The sequence below is a fragment of the Podarcis melisellensis genome, assembly GCF_964234715.1.
Source record: "Podarcis melisellensis genome assembly, chromosome: 6".
NCBI classification, from domain to species: domain Eukaryota; kingdom Metazoa; phylum Chordata; class Lepidosauria; order Squamata; family Lacertidae; genus Podarcis; species Podarcis melisellensis.
Genome location: NC_138538.1, coordinates 95440060 through 95460518, shown reverse-complemented (window position 1 = coordinate 95460518; position 20459 = coordinate 95440060). Strand labels below are relative to the sequence as shown.

The 20459-nt window shown below is 41.7% G+C and overlaps 1 protein-coding gene across 3 annotated transcripts in view; it reads right to left on the bottom strand.

Annotated features, from left to right (window-relative positions):
- Positions 1-20459, bottom strand: part of COP1 (COP1 E3 ubiquitin ligase) — a 112318-nt gene that overhangs the window by 27802 nt on the left and 64057 nt on the right. For all 3 annotated transcript variants that reach the window (XM_081915087.1, XM_081915086.1, XM_081915088.1), the window contains exons 14-15: positions 18774-18855; positions 15112-15228 (exon numbers count right to left, since the gene is read on the bottom strand). In XM_081915087.1, coding sequence (XP_081771213.1) covers positions 15112-15228; positions 18774-18855 — 199 coding nt within the window. The remainder of the gene's footprint in view (positions 1-15111; positions 15229-18773; positions 18856-20459) is intronic.

Genomic DNA, 20459 nt, shown 5'->3' with positions numbered 1-20459 from the left:
AAACCAAGGTTTGAAAACCAACTATGACTAGCATAAACTTCAGTGCAGATACAACGCTATACCATTGTTAATTATGTGGCTTATGGTAGTTGGTATTGGGAGCTGCATAGCTAAGTGGCCAGTGAAGTGGAACCAAAACCTATTTAGGTCAGAGTATAAAACAAAGGAATACTAATAGGGGGGAGGGCTCTCCTCAATTGAAAAGTTAGGAAAGCTTACTATTCCAATCAACAGCTATTGCAGGCTGCAAACAGAAAATACGGCGTTTGCATATATTTAAAACAGATTTGATGGTCTCAGAAAGTATTTGTTTAATTGAGACCATGGATTTCTCTCCTATTACAGGTGTTAAATTAGTATAGTAATGCTACAAAATTGCTGACAGCGTAATGACTATTGTAGTGAATGGACTGTGTTCTTCTCTTCTAGAAATCTGAGTTTTGCACAGGAAACCTGTACCTCTAGTATTGCATGGATTTGGGGTCTCACTGCTTTCAATTTCTTGTGTATGTATATCCGTCAACTGAGGATATATCTGACAAAGTGGACTGTAGATCATTTAAGCTTGTACTCTGGCAAATCTGCTAGAACTGAAGTATTACAAACTATATTCTTGCTGCAATAGACTAAACCAGGCTACCTCTCTGGAAGAAGGTTGTATTAGTAGATTGTACTGCAAGATAACAGTTGATTGAATTCTATTGAAAACTGCAGCCTTCTTTCAAGCTGGAGTGCTTCCATCTATTCAGTAGGCACATTTGGAATGCTGCAGACTTCAAGCATCAACAGAAGAATGATGAGAGGAGGGAATAGATAAGAAACTGGATTGCTACAGACAGGGAAAAGGTGCAGTGGGGCAGAAGCATCTGCTTTCAGCTTTGAATTCTCCTTCCAAATACTGCAGTAAACAACTCCAAGCCTGATAGCATATGGCCCCATCATAGCAGGCCTGCTTGCATAGCCTATGCAATCAATCAATTTCTGTTTTGGTCAGTATGAGTCCAGGAAACTGTATGGTCCCTGTGTTCTAAAATTAGCCACTTAATAATTGATTATTACAGAAACTATTGTCTGTGCCAATAGAGGTTTCATTATTATTTTTATTAATTCAAACTTGCATTGTTAAAGTAGCTACCTCATGTCTAATGCTCATCACATTCATTAATGCCTGAACAGGTGGCCATGTTTCCTAATTAAAGAGATTCTCTCTCCCCCTTCTCTTTTTCAGACCATATGGACCTTTCACAGAACAAGATAAAAGTGCTACCAGCTAAGGAAGCCAAGATTAAACCAGGCTAAGTGAGAGGAATAAATATCCCAAGTACCCAGGCAGAAGCCTCTCAAATTGATTTATGATTTACTGAAATTGCTCACAGCTAGCCATGCTCCTGGCGATCCTATACATCTTGGACTCTATATTTAAAGCACTCTAAAGCAGCCAGACAATTCCTCTAATAATGAGCACCAAGAACAGACCAGAAGAACAATGATAGCTTTGTCAATATCCCTTGAGTCAAGCCTATTAGTATTCCTGCCAGGCCAGCAAGGAACCTTGACTCAAAGAACATTCAACTATACAATGGGGAACCAACAGAGAAAACTTTTGAGATACCCATAACCAAAGTTCTGCTAAGATTTGTAACATCCTAATTTCAACCACAGATTTATGTACTTCTGGTAACCACAGCTCTATGGAATCAGTGAAATATAAGGTTTTTGTGGAACTTGAATCGGGGGGGGGGGCTCCTTATAGCTAGTGCTAAACACAGAGAACAAGAGGCACTGCCTTAGGTCCCTGTATTCCAAAGCTGAATATCTTTAGTGGTTCAGCCATTCACCCTCTTCCCTGCACAATGAATAGACACAAGCTATATATTGAAAAGTAAAATGGACTACCAAGCACCTCAACACACACCGATCATAACTTTATTGTCTTAAAGCCCCAGCTCTGGAAAAAAAGCAGGGCTCCACCTGGAACTAGCTTCTCAAAAGAGTTGTTCCACTGGTGAACTAGCAATCAGAATACTGGAAAAGAATTGTGTAACTTAAAACAAACACCACAGTACTAAAATATTGGTAATCCAGCTCATGAAGGCACTGAATGAAAAGGTAACAGACATTTTACAACAATTATATAACTATGTCAGTTCCACAACGTGATATGACTACTAGTAATCAGTCTGCAATGATGGTTGAATATTACCTATAGCACATACATTAGAACCAATTAACCAGCATTACCATGTATCCATAAAACAGATCAAAGTTGCTTTTATTTTAACGGAAGTGTAACTCGATATTAGCAGCAGTTTGACAAAGAAGACGTCAGTAAGAGGTCTTCCATATTATCAAGACCATGTACTTATTTTTGCAACTGAAATTTCCCTACTGAATTTCACTTTTATTTTTACTCACTTTCTTTGTATTTACAGCATAGGATTCCCATGAGAAGTTCCTAAAATAATTTTGAAAACTGTCTTCCTGCAATATTCAGGGGAATCTAAAAATGTGACTGGAGTTCATCAGTGTAAGCGCATTGGAAGGCAAGTGCATGTGGTAGAGAAAAGAGCCATTCCTAGCTTTATGATACATGCACCCATATATCATATGGATTGGGATAGACAGCTTGCATGTCATGAATTTTGGGTGCCTTGACTGTCACCATTTTGCAGGAGGGATTAAAGCACATACTGGAATTTAAGATTTGCCCAGTTAAAGCAGAATAGAGGATGCTGTTGTTCTGGTGAAACAATTTCACTTTTTAAAAAGGATGAGAATTTCTGTGGTTTGGAATGTGATGAGGAAATGAATTTAAAAGTGTGGGATGAACAAACGACTATTGGGAAGATGTGTTAAAGCAAACCAGGATGAATGCAGGACAAATGCTTATGGCCTCACAAATGAATCACAATGAATGTGCAATGAAGACCAGATAAATCTAACCTCTGTGGAAGCAAATCAGGCTTAATGATGAATAAACAGGTTGTGTGAAAGGGCCCTTCATTTTCATGTATATTGATTAGAAATTTAATGAGTATGCAAGATAGTCCAAAGTTACAGTTTAAGAACGATGCACATTTATGAAAAATCTACAAGGAACTTTGTAAGCACTTGACTGTGCCTTGAGTCCTTGCTTTCAGGGGCCTAGGGAACATCCAGGACAAAAGTCAGAATAAAAATCCAAAAATTCTGCTGAAAAGAACAAAAAAAAGGAAGACTAGATTTCTGTCTGTCTGGTTCCTGGTTCTCTCCTGACAAGATCACAATCTTGCATTCTGAAGGATCTTTTTCACTTATGCTCTTTTGTGGAGCAAAGGCTTGATCGCACAACCAAGCTCTTCACAGCTATTTCAGCATTATTTTTTATCAGCAGTTTACTGCATTATTTTAAAGTGGCCATTCAACAATAGCATTTCTCTGTGGATTTATTACCTCCATGTGCAGCATTAAACCAGAGGAATAGCAACTGAAAAAACAAGTGCTAGCCTTTTTTTTCTATTTAAAAAACCCTTTGCATTGAACAGTCTCTCTATGGCTTGAGGTTACAGATGACATTCATCAGGATATGGGGAACAGCCTTCACATGCCAGGGACATTTTTATTGACTTTTCTAAAGCTTGTCATGGAGCATCCTGTAAAGGCTCCATTAAATAAACTTCTACTGCATACCTCATTCAAGAACTTAATCAGTTTGGGTGAAAGAACCAGTTGAGAATGAGTGGAAGAGTGAATGAAAGGTAGTTTTAAAAGTATGTATGTGAATCTGCTATTCATTATTCTAAAGAAATGGAGACAGATACACTGAAGTCAGCTCTCTCATCTGTGCAACTGACATATACTTTTATCAGTACGTAGATTCTTAGGGTCATAGGATATATTTGGAAAAAGATGGACAGATCCACATATAATATCAGTAATAATTTTTCCTTTAGCCAGTGTGGTCATTAGTGTGGCACAATGGACCAGAAAATTGGTGGTTCGAGTCCACCCAGGGATAGCTGTGGTCAGAATTCCTGCATTGCATGGGGTTGGACTAGATAACCGCCAGGTTCCTTCCAACTCTGCAATTCTATGATTCTAGGGCACCATGAATCTGGCATGGGTGTGCTAAAATGGGATCACCATAGAAAAATAGGGAGACGGGCTGTTGCTATATATCTAGCTTCTATTGATGGCAGACATTCATCTCACACTAATATCCATGCTGTAACTCCAGTTTTTATACCAAACAGGGTAAAACAGGTATTATTCACTTTTTGCCTGTTCAGATCAGTCTGCACAAAACTCTCGCCCTGAGCTGCTGTAAATTTTAAGGAACATTTATCAAGGCAAAACTAAAGGCATCGAACACAAGGTATCAAAATTCGCTAACAAGTTTATCTCTCACTGGACTGTTCCCTAAGAATTTATTATTATTATTATTATTATTATTATTATTATTATTATTATTATTATTCACAGGGTGGTTCAGAATATAATAAAGTAGAAATGCATAACTATGTTATGCATTTCTACTTTATACTCGCACACAGAGCGAGAGAGTTTAAAAGGCCCTAGATTGTTTAATCAGCAGAAGACCTGGTTATAGAGGAACATTTTCAACTGGCACCTAAAAAAATGTAATGAAGGCAGCAGGCAAGCCTTCATGAGGAGAGCATGCCACAAATCCACTTCTGCAAACTTCAAAGTTAAACTAGTCTGGTGAAACGTCTCTTTTGCATGTGTCTGTTGCCATTTCAGTACCTGAAGAACTGAGCCGGCATTAAAATACAGAATTAATCTGGAATACTTTTGTAAGTGTTGAAAAACCAAGGAAACTAAGTGAACACATTTATATGTTACATATACAGTACCCTGTAATAATAAAAATATTCCTGGAAAAAATGCTAGCCATAAACAGCATCAAGGCCATGGTCCCTGCAATGGAAAAAAAGGAAGGAGAAAGAGAGAAATTATCTTGGATATATGTAGAAACTTATGCAAAATAGCACTGAAAGCACCAGACATATCATCTGTATCTAAAAGTGTCATTCCATCAAGCAATTTATTTGAGTCAATGGCTGGAAGCTCCTCCAACATGACTGCAGCCAGGGGAACTCCTGAAGGGATATCACATTATTCTCTCTAATGGAACCTGCAATGGCTGGCACTGACAGTGATTTTGCATTTAGGAGAGTGCAAGGGGGAAACCGAATGGAATGAATTTTAAATATTACTCACACACCAATGAGATTGCTTCCATTTTATATGGAAGTATTATTAAAAGTAACCTATAACCTATAAGGTGTAATGTTTAGGAAAAGGCACAATAAAACTGAGAGTTAGCAAAACCAAAATGTATCCCCAAAATGAACATCCAACAAATAAAATTCACCATCCGTTCCAGAGCCTACGCAAACATTATGTTTCCATACCTTCTTCCTACTCCTCAAGTCAACCAAGATGGTGACTTAATCTAGACTTCAACTCAGCTGGGTAGAGCGTAAGACTCTTAATCTCATGAGTTCAAGACCAATATTGGGCAAAAGATTCCTGCACTGCAGGGGGTTGGACTAGATGACCCTTAGGGTACCTTCCAACTCTACAAATTTATTATGTTCATTGGTTTCCATGGCAGGCCCTTCTTTCCCCAGCCAGATTAAAAGAGCAGGATTCGCGCTAAGTTATTTCACTCAACACACAGCATATTACAGAATTTACTTTAAATGAAAACCCTTCTTATGAATGCTCCACATCTACCAGATATATTTTTGTGTCATTCCCAATTGAACAGATTGGAATGATCGAAGGGGGCCACAGCAGGCAGAACAGCATGGGAAGCTGGTTTTCTCACATATGGCACATATAATACAGGTCACACCTGCAAAACAGAATTTAAAACTTCCTTTTTATTAGATTTCATTAACCTATTTCTGGTGCCTTGGGAAAGAACCATAATCCCTAGATTCCCAACTTCTCTCCCCCCCCCTCAGTAAATTTATAGCATTTTTGGAATCTGAGATGTAGGGCATGCCATATAGATACCATTCTCATGTTTTGTGAGAAATTAGTCAGCTCTACCATTTCAGGGTGGCGCTGTGGTCTAAACCACAAAGCCTAGGGCTTGCCAATCAGAAGATCAGTGGTTCGAATCCCCACAAGAGGGTGAGGGATTTGTTGGTCCCAGCTCCTGCCCACCTAGCAGTTTGAAAGCACATCAAGTGCTAGTAGATAAATAGGTACTGCTCCAGCGGGAAGGTAAACGGTGTTTCTGTGTGCTGCTCTGGTTCGCCAGAAGCGGCTTAGTCATGCTGGCCACATGACCCAGAAGCTGTCTGTGGACAAACGCCAGCTCCCTCGGCCTATAGAGCGAGATGAGCAAGCAACCCAAGAGTCGTCTGCAACTGGACTTAATGGTCAGGGGTACCATTACCTTTACCTTTTTACCCTTACAGGGATTTACTTCCTTTCGAACCCCGGAAAACTGTCTGGGAAGAATGGTTGCAGATGCCTATGTGTGAGGGAGAAGAGATGTGAGTGAGAGCAGGGGAAGGGATAGGGACTTATGTGTCGTCTGTGAGGAGAGATGTGCATTTGGGCTTTGGAGGGAGGGAAGGGATGTGATTATGTGGTCTGTGAGAGTTGGGGAGACTGTGTGCTTATGAGCAAGCATGAGAGCTGCATGAATGTCTATGATCTTTATAGGTGCATTGAGGATATGTGTGTGTTTTGTGTGTGCACACAAGTGTGAGTATGGCCACCTTGTATATTCTCTCTGGTACTGGGAAAGGCTTCCTCCTGTTACACAGCAACAGCAATAGCATCAGACACAGAGACAGAGAAGGCAACGTGAAAGTGAGAGATCAGTATCAGAACTAGCAGGATGTAGCTGTGGCGGAAGTACCAATGACTGTAGCCTCTAGTTGTGTATTGCACCATGCCTACTCACCAACCATTTTGCGATTGGTGCCCACAGCACTTTCTCAAAATTCTCTGATCCAAAAAGGTTGGCAGCCCCTGCCACACACCCTAAACAAGTGTTTACTATATAATGAGATCAGACGGTGTGTGATAAAAAGCTCCTCTGCAGCAAACCAGGCAAAAGGCAAATGCTCTTTCATTTCAGGGGGATGGGGACAAAATCAGTGTCCTGCTGGAGCAAGTCAATCTCTGAACACAGGTTTATCTTCCTAACTCACTGCATTTATCAGCATCATCTAAGGCTTCAATTCAAAGCCAGCTATCAACATACTGAGTTGCCCACCCCCTGCTTTACTACTTGTGGCAACTTTTATCTGTGGATTTGTCCAAACACAACAGCAAGTAGCAGCAAGTGAATGATGCAAAACCCTTATATCAGGGGTGCCCAAACTTTTTTCAAAGAGGGCCAGATTTGATGAAGTGAACACGTGTGAGGGCCAACCCAAGTTTTGGAGCATTTTTTAGGATTTTAACCACTGGACACATACTGCCACAGGGGCCAGATTAAATTGACCAGTGCCCTAAAACAGACATGCCTGCCTTATATATTTGGGGGCTGTCACATAACTGTGGTTCGCAATGATTGTAGTCCGTAAAGGACCAGGGCCAGGGATAGGTGAAGTCCACCAATACAAAGATAAAGACAGCTGCACTTGCTGTTTGTGGTGGATCCACTTCACAGAGAGCAGTGTCATTGCCAAGGTAGAGGAGGCAGCCATAGTACCAGTGTCATTAGTATCATTAACATATCAATGGAACCAAGGCCTGGATAGCTCAGTTGGTTACCTTGGCTGACAATGCCAAGGTTGCAGGTTCCATCCCTGCACGGGACAGCTGTGTATTCCTGCATTGCAGGGTGTTGGACTAGATGATCCTCAGGGTCCCTTCGAATTCTACCATTCTATGATGCCCACTGGGCCTTTGCTTTCTTGGTTTTTCCCCACTTCTCTACCAAAACATACCAGTGAAAAATGAACTCTGAACAACCACTTGCAAGAATCATGGACTTCAAGAATTCTTCCAGACTCCAAAATAACTAGCTCAAAAAGCAACCCTGATATTTATCAGATTTTTACCTGTAGACATTATTTATTTTAACAGCCTTCGTGTAAAGCCAATTTTGCACCCTCAGGGCAACACGAGTATTCCAGTTCTAAAACACTGTCCCACTAATTTTTAGCTTGGGGCATCAAGAAAAAAAGTAGAAAAAGGGGACTCATGCTCCAGTGCCTTTTATCTATTCCTCTGAATGAAAGGTGAATGCCTAATACAGAAGTTTAAGATATAAGAAATCGTTATAATAAAAGGGGCTTTAATATATTCAGAATGTTACAAGAAAAGAATGAACACACAATGTTCTTTGTTGCAGGGTGGGTAGGAAAGACAGATGAATGTGGAAATGCACTTTCTACTTATCGCATAGAAATACAGGCATGAATAGAACAAAAACTGAAGGTCACTTTCCGTAAGGAGGTCCGGGCTACCAATGAGCAGAACTGCTAGGGTCTGGTCCAAAAAGAGAATCACATCCAGAGCTAGGGGGCCAAAATGCAAAATGAAATGTAACTGTATCATGCAATACTACCTGTTCTATTTACCAAGATTCGGAATTACCATGCTGTTGTGAAGAATTAGGACATTCCTTGATCTAATGGGCAAATAGGGGATTCAACCACCACCACACAGAATTAAGGGCACAATCTTCATGTGTGGACTTAGGCAGGGCCAGCCCAATACATTTTGGGGTGAACCCCAAAACTGCCCCCCTCCCAGCAGGGAAGAGTAAGGGAAGATCTACATCGGGAGCAAGGGGGAAAGGAAGATAGATATCTGTATCTGCTGCCCCTGTGGATCATGCTGCCTGAGGCAGTCACCTCACCCTGCTTCATAGGTGGGCCAGCCCTAGACTTAGGGAGTCACCAGAGTTTGGGTGTCAGATCAGCCACAGCTTACAGATGAGGGGTGACAGTTTGACAGAGATGCACAGCACAACAGAGAAATGGGCTGGGACAATGTTCAACTGGAAATAGGACTTCCCGAAAAATTGAAGATATTTAGCCATTGCAACACCACAAATCTACCTGACAAATTAACATATGATATATGTGAAGGAAGTGAATGTCCTATGTCAGTGTCTGGAGGCTTGTAGAATGGATGGCAGTTAATGGATTCAGGTTGAATCTCAACAAGACAGAAGTACTGTTTTCTGGTGGGTGTGGGGGACTTCCTGGTCCTGAATGGGGTAACAGTGACCCTGAAGGACCAGGGTCTGGGAGTCATTTTGGACTTACAGGTGTCCATGGAAGCACAGGTTAATTCTGTGTCCAGGGCAGCTGTCTACCAGCACCATCTGGTACACAGGTTGAGACCCTGCCAGCTTGTGCACTGTCTTACCAGAGTCTCACCAGAGTGGTACATACTCTGGTTATCTCCCGCTTGACTACTGCAATACATTCTATGTAGGGCTACCTTTGAAGATGATGTGGAAACTACAACTAATCCAGAATGCAGCAGCTAGACTGGTGACAGAGCAGCCAGGACCTATGACACCGGCCCTAAAGGATCTACACTTGCTCCTGGTATGCTTCTGAGAACAATTGAAAGTGTTGATGCTGACATTTAAATCCCTAAACAGCCTCGGTCCTGTATACATGAACGAGTGTCTCCTCAGCCCAGACACTGAGGTCCAGCTCCAAGGGCCTTCTAGCGATTCCCTCACTGCGAGAAGTGAAGTTACAGGAAACCAGGCAGGGGGCCTTTTCGGCAGTGGTGCCCTTCTTACGGAATGCCCCGTGATCAGATGTCAAGGAGATAAAGAACTACACGACTTTCAGAAGACATCTGATGCACCCCTGTACCAGGAGGTTTTGAATGTTTGGTTTTTTATTGTGTTTTCATATGTGTTGGAAGCTGCCTAGAGTGGCTGTGGCAACCCAGCCAGATGGGTGGAGTATAAATGATGATGATGATGCTCTGTGTACTTTTGCAGCTATGAACAATTCTTAAGAATGGGATGTTAAATGAGTCTTTTATCTAAGCACTGGACTGATAACCACTGACAACCAGAAATTCCATGCAGAAATCTGAGTGGAATTCCCTTCAGATAAGTGAGTGAGTTTGTGAAGGAGGGGCAGAGCACAGTTTCTCCTTCTCCAGTCTGCTGCACTTCTAGTTTGCAAAACCTTTTCTATATTTTACATTATATATTTTTCCAGAAGCCGCTGAGAGTGGCTGGGGCAACCCAGTCAGATGGGCGGCATATAAGTAATAAAATTACTACTACCAGCCTACTTTTTACTCATACCCTTATGAGTAAAAAATAGGTAAGCAAGCTTTGTGCAGGTTTTAGTAACAAGGCTGTGCTAATCAACACATTTAATGCCAAATAAATCAATGGATGCATGGCATAACCGTTAGTACTGGATGTAGTGCTAAATTTCCACTCAGACATGAAAACACTCCATGTGGGAGGAGAAGAGGAATAAAATTATCTTGTCTTGGGAAACAAACATTATTATTTATTATTATTATTCTTATTTATTGAATTTATATACTGCCCTATACCCGGAGGTTGTAAGAGCTGGATAATCTTCTAGGCTTATATTCCAGGACTGAACCAGATCAGTGCTCTATCACAATCTGCTTTGGAAAATCTCATAATTTATAAAAGTGATTTGCTATGCAACGTGTAGGAACTGGAACTTGCATTTCTCAAGTCCTTCTTGGGCACACAGATTCAGTTAACATGGTTCTTTGGACTGCAGCCCTAGTCATGCATGGCACGGCATTTAATCCAACAGGTTTGTTCCCCAGAAAGATGGGGAATACGCAGGCTCGCCACACTGCTAAAGCAGATTTATAAAGATACTTTCAGAATGAAAAGTTTTCATCTTGAAACAATAGAGAGTCATTACCAGCATTTTATATTCAGTTGTGATTACAGTTTATACTAAAGAGTGCTCCAACTCAGACAGCATACCAATAGAAAGCTGTAGGCAAAACAATTTCCATTTTATTTTCACAGCTGAATAAACTTTGCAGTCTTCCTTAAGTTTGAGCCTCCAATTCAATGTGATTCAGTTTTCTCCTTTCCACACCATTATTTGTTTATCCATTTTTTAATATGAAGTGTAAGGGCTCTGAGATACAAACCTGTTGAAAAGTTATCACAAACATTTCCATTTGCCTCTCACAATGTAAAACGACTACAACTAAGCTCCTGTTTTCGCAAGTTGGAAACAGTTGCTAGCCTAACCCAGGAGTGGCAAACCTGTGAACCCCAGATGTTGATGGAGTAAAATCTCATCATCCCTGACCACTGGGAAATGACACCTGCAGCTGATGGACCCCTGGTACAATTTAAAGTTAATGTGAAGCCAAGTATGCTACCTTAAGAACTGACATTGAAGTAAGGTCCTTTGAAATAAATGGACTGTAGGTTTCAGCTCAGTTTCCTGGGTGACATAGCAGTCTCGATTCCTGCAAATTCAGCCTCTAGATTGGCTTTGGGATTAGACTACTTTTGATGCCCTAAATGTATGGAGACTGACAGGGCTAGCATTTTCTGACTCTTACTAGCTTTTCATATGGTGCACCATCAGACTGTACCGAAATAGATGGAAACAACAAATGTACCCAGATAATGCATGCCCAGACACAGGTGCTTCAAGTTACAGACTCTGCTAACCCAGAAATAGTACCTCAGGTTAAGATCTTTGCTTCAGGATGAGAACAGAAATCGCGCGGCGGCGACACAGAGGTAGCAGGAGGCCACATTAACCAAAGTGGTGCCTCAGGTTAAGAACAGACCTCCGGAATGAATTAAGTCCTTAACCCGAGGTACCACTGTACATTATACCAGATTGAATTAGAAGTAGGGAATATGAAGACTGACTTTTTTAAAGCATGTGAAAACCACCTGTAACACCAATAATTACTGCCTCACCCCTAAAACATCTTAACACATTTTATAAATATTGCTAAACAAAACATTCACTCTCAGAAGTTCCATTAGCTTCTCCCACTGACTATATTCTTGGCTTTCACATGCATTACTGCTCTACACCTTGTTCCCTTTTATGCTGCCTCTAAATCATTGCCACCAAGAAATACAGACAATTTATAAAGATAAACACGCAACGAGTGCTGGTAAAGCACAGAGGTAAAAGGCTTATAAATAAAATAGCATCACTCTCTTAATTCCAGAAGCTGGGCAGACAAAGCTAATATGCGGGAAAGTGCCAAATTATTTCCTATTTCCACTTGTGAAAAAGAATACATTACCTGCTCATTTTTCATTTTCCCTCCCACTATGTCTGAAGATATAGACCGAGTTCTCACTAATGTGGTAATCCTTTGTCAAGACTGCAGCTACAGGCAACGGTTCCCATTGCTGAATATGCTTCTATGTAGCAAAGAATCCCTACGCATATAAAACTAGTCTCGTTCCTCAACATCTAGTTTTTTGCGCTTTGTATCCAACTAAGTTCTTATTGAGATCTACCATTCCATAACTGGCCTTGCATACCCTTGTGAACCTCTGCCTATGTGTTGAAGATTCTCAAAGAGCTGCTGTTAAAAAAAACTCACTCTTGCCACGCCACCAAATGGGGCAGAAAAACAAACCCAGTATGAAAGAAAAATTGAATTCTCTACACCAAAAAGATGCAAAAGTTAATTGTGCTGAAAGTAGCAGTATGGCCAACACATTTCAATCAGACGTGAACAGTAGCTGTTGACAACCCTAATTGAAAATGACAGTGCCAAAGGGTTTTCCGCCTGGCTCCTGCTCAGAAGTCAGCCCTTCAAATCCAATCCTTTGATGGATACACATATCACATAGTTTTCTGAAATGTCCCTTCTTACATCAAAGATGCAAGGAAGAATCTCTAGTTTTTAAGAACATTAACTCTCAAAGACCTTTGGGACCTCACAAATGTTAAAAATTAAAAGTTCTCCAAAGAATGGTGTTAGCATAAGCACATCTGAAGGCAGCCCTGTTTAGGGAAGCTTTTTAATGTCTGATGTTTTATCGCACTATTCTGTTTATTAATTATTATTATTAATTAATTAATTCTATTATTATTAATTCTGCCCAGAGTAGCTGGGGAAACCCAGCCAGATGGGTGGGGATTTATTTATTTATTTCTACCTACCTACCTATCTACCTACTACTACTAAACATGTTCTTCAACACTACTGACTTACCAATTTTCTTCTCCTACCTCCTTCTTCCACTGTTCTCTAATTTCCTTCTTACCTTCGCTCTCTTTAGTGGGGTGGGGGTGTGGAGTTAGCATGAAAATCTATGAAAGCTTATGCTGATGCATCCATTCCATGATCTGACTCAATGAATTTAAAATGCAGTATGCAAGGTTATAAGATTGAAGAGCTGTTACTTTCGTGTATGGATACATGATGTCCATACATATAGAAATCTAGTACTCACGACTCATACTACTTGCTACTATTACTACTTGTTACTATTACTACTTGCTACAGAAATTGAGAACTCAGTTCTAATAGGGAGCTCAATACAGTAGTACCTCATTTTGAGTCCGGGATCTGTTCCGGTGCCCTGGATGCTCGACAAAAGGGACACTCGGCAAAGTGCTGCTCTGCGCACACATGTGAGCGGTTTTGCGCTTCTGTACATGCACGAAGTGCGATTTAGCGCTTTTGCATGTGTGGCAATCCTGGAAGTATCCCATTCTGGTACTTTCGGGTTTGCCGTGGACATTCTACGAAATGGACGCTAAACGGGGAGGACTCAAAACGAAGCGCTGCTGTACCTTCCTAGGGAGGTATGAGCAACGATGAAGGAGAGGATCAATCATCTCTTTATCCTTTTCCAGAGCATCTATCTTGATTACAGGAGTGGCTCAGTGCATTATGCAGCCACCTCATGTCGCAATGGAAGCAGTATACAAGAGCCTGGCTTTCTGTTGCATCAGTGCTGAAGACTAAGGAGGCTAGAATGTCTTGCAAGTTTTTTTTTAATTCTAAGGGCCCACCCTTCAGGAATCTTAAAAGCATACCGTATGACGGGAATAGGGAACCTCTAAGTCCTTAACCCAGTTGACCAAATCAGGCTTGCCAGACATATTAATTTGGCCCAATAGCCTATGATTCCAAGCCTGGCCTACCTGCCCTCCATTGGAACTCATACAACAACAAATGTGAGGCAGGTCAAACTGCAGCTGCAGAGGAACCACCAGAAGACTTCTGCAAGTTATCAAATGCAACCCTTGCTGGAATTGATTACATGGGAGCCAATCCCTGCCAAAATCAGGACTCCTAGTCAGGGCTAAATTTAAGATTTGCACCACTCAGGAGTAGCCACTATTGGGATGGTTTGCTCCCAGCTCACCAGCCCTTGTGTTCCAATGCCATGTTTAGAGTCTAATTCTCCGGCAGATTTGCTGATTCAAACAGGAAGTGTCAGGAGGCTTTTCTTGAACTGCAGATGCCTGCCTCTTGCACAGGAAAGGTCGCTGTAAGCAACACTGCTGGCAAAAATGTCTATAGCACCTCCTACTCGTCATGCTACTACTTCTCTTTCCCAAACATAAGGATTGGCATGCAAAACCAAAGAAGTGCTGCTTCCACAATGATCCTAAGCTGCTGCTCTCAGCTACTGGGAAGGGGTGGCATTAGTGATCTGTGTGAAGCTTCCACTTTCCAGTTCTTTGCCAAACCAACTGGAGAAAAGACCAAACTCACTGAACAAAATGGAATTTACTTCCAGATAAGTCTGCATAGGATATTAGGCTTGTACACATGCTCCTGCACTATCCTGTTATGAGCTTTGACGGCTTCTTCCCACACAAACCCTATTGTTGTATATTGCCAAACTCAGCTCTTTTTCAGGAGAAGGGAAACCTCAAAAGAATAAGGGTGAGGAGAAGTAGCTGCACCCAATGACACTCTGAAGAACGCTACAAAAATGCTGTTCTCTGACCAAAAGACAGGGCTGCAGGCGTATATAAAATCTGCCCTCTGGTCACCTGGGAGAGATCAGAGTTACTGAGTGCTGCATAATTGGACCCCTGATCACAGCTTGGCAATAGACAAACAGCACAATTAGCAAGTACAATCTGGAAACACAAGTGATTCTGCCCTTTCACACGAAGTGGCAGTTCATACACCTACCTGCACAACCAAAGGCCAGATGGTACCTAGATGATGGGCTGAATTTCACACAACATACATTTGCCTTGGCCTCAATACTAGCTACCGAATTGTCCAGGTTGGTCGACCACAGCTTCACTGAAGAAAAAAAGAGAGAGAGAAACAAAATAGGCAGGTTAAGCTGCAGTCGGTTTCCTATAATGTTTATTTATCCCTTTGGTTATTTTACCACTAACCAGGAATCTAAAAACAGAAATAAATGACAACTATTCTGAGACACCCATCCACACATAAACAGTCTAAGAGGTTCACAATTAGAAGGCAAGTCAAAACATCAAATCCCAGCATTGAGATGAAGTTGTGCCACATTTATCCCCAAATCAAGTTCTGCTAAGATGCTCATAATTTTTTAATGTATTTTTAAAGATTTGCCATTTAACTCACAGGTATGATCAATACACATTGTGTTTATTATCAAATGGAACCTGTTTTATACTTGTGGGGGGGGGGGGACAAGCTGGCAGGAGGATGGAGATACCCCACACACACCAGAAGAAAAGTCATACAAAAGAAAGGAAAAAATATTGCTGTTGTTCTAAAGGCATGGGGGGGGGGGGGAGGTAAAGGGCACCTGACAGTTAAGTCCAGTTGCGAATGACTCTGGGGTTGTGGCGCTCATCTCGTTTTACTGGACGAGGGAGCCGGCATTTGTCCGCAGACAGTTTTTCCAAGTCATGTGGCCAGCATGACTAAGCCGCTTCTGGCGAAACCAGAGCAGTGCACGGAAATGCCGTTTACCTTCCCGCCGGAGCGGTACCTATTTATCTACTTGCACTTTGACGTGCTTTCGAACTGCTAGGTTGGCAGGAAAAGGCATGGGAGAGGATGGTAAAAGTATGAGGATATACATGCAGGAGAATGGCACATGAGATCTGGGGAAAAGAAACACAAAAACAATCATCTGGACACACCAACACTTAGAATAGTAGAGGAGAGACTAGGTTTTTTGTTTTTGTTTTAAAGGAAAGAACACTCACAGGAAAGGCTCATAAAAGAGATTTTCACAAACACGAAGGAAAGACCCAACCAGACAGAGCCATAGGCATGGTAGGTCTGGATCGCAGGACAAATCCTCCCCCTTGAAGAGCCAGCAGAAATCTTTGAAGACCCTGCCTACGAAGCCCAGTGGGAGGAATCATCTTTACAAGCGAATGTTTTCCAACCTAATCTGGCAAATGGAATCTGTTTTATACAGGGTGAGTCCTTTAAAAGGGGCCCCGTGGATACAGAGTACACATGTTCCATGGGGCCTCTTTCAAAAGACTCATCCTGTATTTCGAGTGACAGAGATTCCATCTTACAGTAAACACACTGTGGACTGAAGACACTTGAAGCCTCTATTCTAAAATGATGGGAACCTTTCCCAGGTGCATAAATGCATTTTAGTGCCTAAGGATGCCTGGGGCTGCTAAATTCAGACTTCTATAAGCAAGAGCAATAGATCCTTTGTCATCCAGCTGGATTCTGATGCACTCACATAAAGTGATCTGCCAGACAACACTGATCTAACATCTCTGTGTGAGGAAAAAAACCTTGATAGGGAGAGATACACGCAATTATGGATAAGAAACAGAAAGTGTACCAGCTAATATGCCAATAGATTCAGAAATAAAATTACTTGAGCCTGGGCCTTAGGTTAGGTTTCAATGCTACCATTTCAAAACATTTATGTTATCCCCACGTGTGCATACAGAAGTAAATACAATGTGCAGGTTGATGACTTGTTGCATCATGAACCTGCTCTGGGAATTAGCAAACTGGTAGGTTGGCTCTTCCTGCCAACCTAGCAGTCTGAAAGCACGCCAAAGTGCAAGTAGATAAACAGGTACTGCTATAGTGGGAAGGTAAACGGCGTTTCTGTGCGCTGCTCTGGTTCACCAAAAGCGGCTTAGTCATGCTGGCCACATGACCCGGAAGCTGCATGCCGGCTCCCTCAGCCAATAAAGCGAGATAAGCGCCGCAACTCCAGAGTCGGTCATGACTGGACCTAATGGTCTTTATCCTTTTAGTATGCTGCTCTAATTTGATGGCAGGGTATCACGGCCTAGTTAGCAAGTTACAGTCGTGGGTGCCCATTTCATCCTTTACTTTGACCCTTACATGCCTTGGCCTAGACACCGAAAAAGCAAAAATTCCATGCACTTTTAAGCAAGCATCATCATCCATTGACAAACCCCTCCTTTCAGCTGTAAAGGGAATAGAGAATAGGCAGCGCTCCAAGTCACCCCTGCAATACAAATGTTTTTGAGGACTGCACCCTCAACCTCCTCCACATTGCTAACCTGCCATTTTGTCAGTGCTTCTCCTGAGGTTGAAGCAGAGAATTCAAGTTAATATAACATGACTATGCAATATATTTATTCTTTTCAGACAAGTTGGAAAGGAGTCTGTAAAGTATTTCCAACTTCAAAGCTATATTTAGCTGTTATTTTACTTTGGAGTAGCTATAGCTGCAGCCAAAATATGCAAGGGGATCAATTTTGTGGATATTTCTACTGCTTTTATTTAATTTAAGCTAACAGTGTTTAAAATTCTTCCCTTGAAGGAAATGCGATAGAAGAAATGCATACATTAATGACAGAAACAGGCCAAGGATTGGATGCAGTCCAGCAAGAAAGGAAGAGAGTGCTATGGGTCCAGTGGCTCTCTTCCTTCCTTGCATGGCTTCCTTTAACTACAGTCAGTGTTACAATGGCGTTAGCACTAACTATCGGTAACACTGGCCCATAATCCCTGGAACCATGAATTAAGCACTCTGTTTATGGAAGAATCTGGTTAATCCATTAATGCCAACAACAATACACTATGGTTAAAGAGAGAATGGACGGGATGGGGGATTCAGGTGGATATGGAAGGTGACGGGAGCATGCAAACCTACTGCACACTTCCTGTTAGAATTCCTGCTCCGTGATTGCAGTCATTGGATTGTCTATCACATGACGGTATATGTTTTGACTCCACAAAGTGGGAGGTGATGGAGACAGGATGTTTGTGTTACTGTGTTCCGTGAAGCGGGACTATTGTCCTTTGTTCTTTTTCTCTTTGCTGTCTGATGCTAGAGAGAGAGGGAGCCATGGTGCAGTGTTCCGTGTGTGTTTATATGTAAATAAAGTAGATTAGCCAATATGCTGAGTTGCTAAGGTCTGTTACGCAAGCTGCGCAGACTCTGCGGATCCCTAAGTGTGCCAATGTCTGTTGGCATCGGTCGCTGTGATGTTCGGGCTGAAGAAAGCTTTTGAAGCTCCCGAACGATCAACCAGGAGGGAGAGAACATGCCAGTCGGGCATGTGTCTCTGCCAGGGTCCTACTCGAGTGTAGGACGAGCTCTTGACACTTCCACTTGCCTAACCATAGTTAGAAGTCTGGGAATGCTACATCTGTACCAGGCCTAAAAGAACACTCTGTGATGAAACCTAAGCCATTGTTTCTGTCATCAAGAGCCTTTCCCCCTAGCACCAATTATTCAGAAGATCATCAAACTCTGCTAAGGAAAACTGACATTTTGAGCCTTCATTTCTGAAACTAAATAGGATCCTCCGTATGAATTTAGCCTTGGCATGTTAACTGGGCATCATCATTATCAGGCAGAATGGGAGAACCCAGAGAGAAAATCAGAGCCTTACCTTTTGCATCATCAGAGCCTGAAGCCAAAAGTTTAGGATCCATCAAATTGAAGTCCACACTCCAACATCTTTTCTCATGCTCCTGTTTTGAGAAAGAGGAACATAAATGTTATTAGTAATAAATGAAAATATGTTTTGGTTAAATTAATATGATGAAACTTTACTATACTTACTGAGACTCAGATGGAAAATTTGTTTCTACTCAAACCCAAACAGCAGCTCCCAAAGAGGGAAGCTAGAGAGCTACAAATATTATGATATATTTCTAACTGCAGCTTATTTGCATCTTCAAAAATGAGATGCTCAGATTATTCTCGCTATGAAAGTATGTGCTTTGCCTTGTTACTGCTCTCTGGTGGGCTTTTGCCATTTTTTAAAAACAGAAAAATCAATAAATACTAAGTATCTATAGTTGCTTCTAAATGTATGTATTAACCTCCTTGTCGAACGTTATGCTGCTCTTTAGATACCAGTATTCTCAAGAGCTAGAAGAATGCCATTTAATTTCTGCTGAAAGATCCATTTCCACAACTCTATCTTCTCTGAACGCTGGGCACATATATTTAATTCCATCTAGGTAGAAACACACTCTGGAGAACTGAGTTTACAACTCAATACAGAACAATTTAAAATGGTTGGGGAGTATGGCCAAAGAACTGAAGAAAATAATCTAAGAAGTGCTCCATATCCTCTGCATATCATGCATTTCAATCAAAATCAAAAGGAAGTCCCCCTCTCGCCCCAAAATGAGTCTGCAGTAGCCCACCAAGTTGGAATCTTACCCAAAAGCACATTTATTCAAAAGTAAGCACCCCAGGCAGGCATTTCAAGCAGTTATATTATACGCCTACTCCAGAGATGCTCAGGAAATGAATGCAACCCTCTCTGTATGGCCCTTGGGACTCTCACAGGGCCACACCTCCTGCCCAGTACACACCCTGGAACTGCTTGAAGCACTTCTTGAGTGCTTTGGCCTGGTTATAATGCAACCTTGCTTGGCTGGATGGAGAGCCTGTGTAGAAGCCGCTGGCTTTGGTGTGGCTGCAATGTAGTCCTACTGGCCATGGGTTAAGAGTCACAGCTGTAACTCCAGCAATTCCCCCCTCCCCAACCCACCCTTTGCTTCCATGCAGCCACCTGGATTGTGGCCCTCAGGTTGAAAAAGGTTCTGTACTCCTGATCTACTCCAAGCACACTCACCTGCCCCTAGCTGCATCTCCTGCTCCTACATCCATGCATTATTTGCAGGTTATCTACTAGCCATTTATTCACTGGAACACAGGAACTAGCTTATCTGCAATTGCTTCAGAGAAGTCTTAATATATGGATGAAAATGTCCACCCCCTCCAAAAAAAATTTACTTCCCCATTTCTCTCCCCTATATTGGTAAATGATAGAAAGGTACTAATAGTCATTTGTTGAAAGCCCATGGTGGTCTTCTGGTAAATGTTTGAAATGACTGAATTATGAGGCTAGTTTTTGGCCCTTACCCCAGGGCCAGGATAAATGTCACCCTCTATCCTCCGTCATTAATAGCAGATTAGTAATTTACTAAAGGCATTTGATTTTCCACCGGGAAGGAGGGATAGAGAGGAAAGAGACTCTGATTTTTATTTTTTTGCCTGTAATTATCTACTATTCTGACATTTATCATATGATATATAATGAAAACCACAAAGGAAGCTA